Source organism: Macadamia integrifolia, chromosome 13 (assembly GCF_013358625.1).
Source record: "Macadamia integrifolia cultivar HAES 741 chromosome 13, SCU_Mint_v3, whole genome shotgun sequence".
NCBI lineage: Eukaryota > Viridiplantae > Streptophyta > Magnoliopsida > Proteales > Proteaceae > Macadamia > Macadamia integrifolia.
In genome coordinates this window covers 10163369-10167855 of record NC_056569.1, presented here as the reverse complement: position 1 = coordinate 10167855, position 4487 = coordinate 10163369, and the positions used below count along the sequence as shown (strand labels likewise).

Sequence of the window (4487 nt, the reverse complement as noted above, 5' to 3'; positions counted from 1 at the left end):
TTAAGTAGACAATTTAGATGAGCCCCTAATTTTTGAATTACAATTCATGGATATGGTCATATATGCAACTATTGGATACATATCACCATCAATAATGTCCTGCTAGGAATGTTTTCCTACCTTGGGAATACATAAACAAGTAAAGCGTCAAACAGAGCAACTAGGCAATTACATCTAATCTAGTCAAAAGTTACAATTCATCTCCAATTGAATTGGTTCATCTAATGCTTCATTATATTCCCATACAAAAAGAGTGACAACTCAGAAATCCTTATTCACGCACGCAAAGAACAATTGAAAATCAGTAAAACCCACCAGGAAAATAAATAACATTGCTATCACTACAAAAAAAGGCCGGCAACAAAAGGATACTAAAATTTGATTAAGAGAGAAGATTTATATGTTCACATTTTCCATTTGAGTACCCAAAATTCTAAAAACAATGTAGTCAACAAAACTCAGCTGCAAAATTGAAATACTAATCCATGTTCAAGTACATTGACATCCTTCCTACAGAATTAAAAAATCCAGAAACTAAAGAACAAAAACTCATCATGAGCGGACAGGATTTGCAGCACCAGGTGGGCGTTGACCCTGTCCCGGCTTTCCCATATCATCCTGAAAAATTCAATCAAATGAAGGCAACATAAGCATAAACCATAAACATGCATCAATTCATTCTTTCAAATAACAAAATTTATAAACAAAGCGACAAGAGTGAAGACATACCCTGCGTCTGAAACGCTGAGGAGGCTCACGCTTGCGGCGATCAGTGCGGGACCTCACACGAACCACATGAGAGTGGATAGCGCAGGAGACACAGTATTGCATCTTAGCATACAGCTTGGGGAGAGTGTAGCCTTTCCATAATAAAAAAGAGGCCACATTCATATTTGTAAAGTGAAAACCTTAAAAACAAACTGAAAAAAAAATTCCAATCCAATGACTCCGAACAGATAAATGACAAATTACCATCGTAAACGCAAGCTTCCTGAACATCACGAACCGCAGCCTGTTCTACGATGTTGCGAACAAGGAATCGTTTGATTGCCTTATCCTAGCAGATACGAAAAAAAAAAAAAAAACCAATAAATTCTACATAATTGAATATAAAATTATTCTGAAAAATAACGATTCGAGAACCAAAAAAAAAAAAGACCTTGGGGCAACATTTGCCGCAGTTGGAGCAGCGGATGAATTTGACATGGCCCCTGCCATGCTTGTTTCGGCCCCCGTTTCTCCTCTTGAACGTCTGTGATGAGTAGTAGTAAGCATTAGAAGAAAAAGCAAATAATGAGAATCAGAAAAGAGAGAAGGAACAAACGAGGTGCTGTGAATTGTGAGTAGGAAGATCGATTCATACCATTGCGGATGGAAACCAGAAAGATCAGATCTCCTTCCGGCGCAGCTAACTTCTGTGGGAGGGAAAAGAGGGGGGGGGGGGGGAGTTTCTTAGTCTGGGATGGACAGAAGCGATATAGAAGAAGAGGTATCCTTTTATGATGGATTAGGGTTTTGTTTTTGCAAGTGAAGTCGGGTTCTGCGGCTCCCTATTACGATATTACCCTCAATCTCTATTTTGGGCATGGAATCGGGGATCCTCTAGTCCAAGGCCCATGAGATAAGAGTTCTTGCCAGGGAATAGGCCATAGCCCATAGGGATGCAAGTTTTCCTGGTGAGCTTGAGCCTGCCCGAAGCCTGCGTTGAGCCCGACATGGCTGGGATGGGATTTTCAGCCCGCAGGTCGGACCAGGGTTGAGATTCATAGCCCCGGTCGAGCTAGACCGGGCTTGGGTCAAATCTGATATGGCCCAATCTAGCCATGTATATAAATTTAGGGAGAGGGGTTTCCTAAAAGGTAACGTGGCCCTATACCAGTGTAAGGGCCAATGGGAAAGTTTATAGAAGTATCAACAATGGAGGGATTTCTGATTTTCATGGGGGTGGGGCAATCATTTTGCCTCCCCTATGTCTGGGCGAGGGGGCCATGTTACCTTTTAGGCTTATTTTTTCCATAAATTTGCACATTTTTATATGTGATTGAGTTCCTTATCTAGTTGTATAGTGCACGCTAGCGCCTTCGTGTTTGTATCTCTTTCCTCTCACAATAGGAGCAGATATGTCATTTTATAGGAGGAATAAGAGAGATAGACAAAAAGAGACACGCATATGCTATGTTGCCTAGCAACATTCTTTCTCCCTTTTTGTATGGGAAAGAGAAGGTTGCTAAGTTGTGAGACACCTGTACCCAGACACAAAAGGGCAAAATGACCGTCATGCCCCCATAAAATAAAAAATATCACCCTTGTTGGATGCCCCTTACATGCGCTCTCATTGGCCAATATATTGATGCAGAGGGATTGCTGCCAACGTGATGAGTACATTTATGTGTGAAATCTAGGGTAGTAAGACATGCATTTTACATATTTAGAATGGAGTTACCTTAGGTTTTACTCTATTTTTACAGGTTTTATATTTTCAAGGCCATAAGGAATATCAGGTACTATATCTCTAATTTTACATGTAAAAATGTCATATTTTTTTTCATGGTTGCGAAGATGACGAAATTTTGAGCAAGATGGATGTGTTCAATTAAAAGTACACATTCATTTGGTCAACTGTATAAGTGATTATTCTTTTCAGATTAGAAAAAGAATAATGGATCAGAATTGAACCGAGATGCAGAAGTAGCCCGTTTGCAGTTGTCCCAGAGGTACAAGGAATATTTCAAATGCCAACAAGAATCGATGGATCACATCCTTAAGTGATTGAAGATTTGTTTTTGGTAACAACAACTACCTAGGGTAGTTGGTGAGTTGTGATGTGCAAAATCCCTTCCTTATTAGGAGGTCTCAAGTTCGAACGTCTTAGTTGCCATTTTGCTCATACTCATCACTCAAAGGAGGTCGGCCAAAGGGTTTCTTACACAAGAGGATGAAAAGAAAAAAAAAAAATCATCCAAGATGCTACCCACATTTGAAGAAGAGAGATAAAAAAAAAAAGGAAAAATGAAGCAAAATTGTTGGAGATTCCCTACTTCATACAATTCTCTATCTTCTCTATCCTCCACCTTGTCAACAAGATAAAAAAAAATCATTTTTTTTTTAGAAGCTAAAGATATTCTCCCCCATTCTCTATATAATAAAATTAACACAAGGGGAGGAAGCACTTCATTCTTCTTCTAGGGTTTTTTTTTAGTTGCTCTATCTTTTTCTCTAGTTTTCTCTTTCTCTAGCTCTAGTTCTAGGTTTATGCTTTAAACACTTTTGTAAGTTCTTTTTATTCAATTAATGCAAGCACTTTTGTTTTTGATTCAGTCTTTTATTTTTATTATTTAAGCAATTGAAGTTGTAATTTTCAAGTTCTAGTTCTAGGTGACAAGAACAATCTATGAAGCATGTCTTTCAAGTTCAATTTTTTTTTCTTAAGATTTGTTTTCTCTAGTACTAGAAATTTCAGATTTGATTTATTCTAGATCTGGTTTTTAGTACTGGTAGTTTCTCAAATCGATCAATTTTTCAGTTCAATAGTTGAAGTTCAAGTAAATAGACTCCTTCAGTAATCTTTTTTCCCCTTCTCATTCCCTCTTCTACCACCATTTCTTTCTTAATTTAGGATTTTAATTTCAGTCGTTACATTATTGCTATCCCTTTTCCCCAAGGTTCATGGTTAGTGTATGTTTTGGCTTTGCCCCTCCTAGCCATAGAACTATAAATTTATTGCTTTTATTTTAATTGTCTCCCTTTTTCTAAAGCCAAGTAGAGTAACCCTTGTAAAAATGACTCTCTAGTCAAGTAGAGAGGCTCATATTATGATGCATCCCTCGGGCTAAGTAGAGAAACCTACTTGTAAGTCTCTCTCTAGCTTTGTCCCATTTTTTTTACTTTATTTGTATTTCAACATTTTTTTTCCTTCATTGCTTTTTAATTGCGTGGGGTGTTTATTTTCAGCTATTTATTTATTTAATTTTAATTGCGTGGCTTGCGTTTTTAAATTCTTAGATGACGAATGGTTAGGACGTTATTTTAGATACATATGTTTAGGACGGTAATTATAATTAGATGACAACCATTAATCGGTTCATTTTCACATTATTAAAAAAAGTAAAAAAAAAAAAAAATAAATAAATAAAGTGGCTGCTCTCCTTGTGTTCTACCCGTAGCTACACTGATCCGTACGCATGCGGTTACATTTTAAAATATCAAACACAACGCAAGGGCCTCGTAGCTTGACGACGATCCCCTCCCTTTGTTATATTTATATATATCAAAATAGAAAATAACTTAAGTGGCTTCATACGTCTAACTTTATTCTTAAGCAAACTTCAGTCTCTATTTCTTCCCTTGAACTTTCAATATGGGAGAAAACAACTCTTATTATTGGAGATGGAACAACTTTTTGAAAGCAACGCCACCTCGTGGCCTTCAAGCTTCTCAGGATATCTTTTTCGAATTTCAAAAAAAAAAATCTCTTAACTTCTTTTTGG

The 4487-nt window shown here is 37.2% G+C and overlaps 1 protein-coding gene across 1 annotated transcript; it reads right to left on the bottom strand.

The window, feature by feature from the left end:
• Positions 1 to 364: 364 nt before the first annotated feature.
• Positions 365 to 1505, bottom strand: LOC122059299 (40S ribosomal protein S26-3-like). The gene is made up of 5 exons (XM_042622014.1): positions 1364 to 1505; positions 1160 to 1252; positions 973 to 1057; positions 730 to 860; positions 365 to 618 (listed from the first exon to the last, which is right to left on the bottom strand). Exons 1-5 carry the CDS (start codon positions 1364 to 1366, stop codon positions 553 to 555), a joined length of 378 nt encoding a protein of 125 aa, XP_042477948.1. The 5' UTR covers positions 1367 to 1505; the 3' UTR covers positions 365 to 552.
• Between the last annotated feature and the right edge of the window lie 2982 nt (positions 1506 to 4487).

Coding starts and splice junctions, on each gene's coding strand:
- LOC122059299 (XM_042622014.1), bottom strand. Junction 1,058..1,159: donor GCGGCAAATGTTGCCCCAAG/GTCTTTTTTTTT, acceptor CGTATCTGCTAG/GATAAGGCAATCAAACGATT. Junction 619..729: donor CTCAGCGTTTCAGACGCAGG/GTATGTCTTCAC, acceptor TGAATTTTTCAG/GATGATATGGGAAAGCCGGG.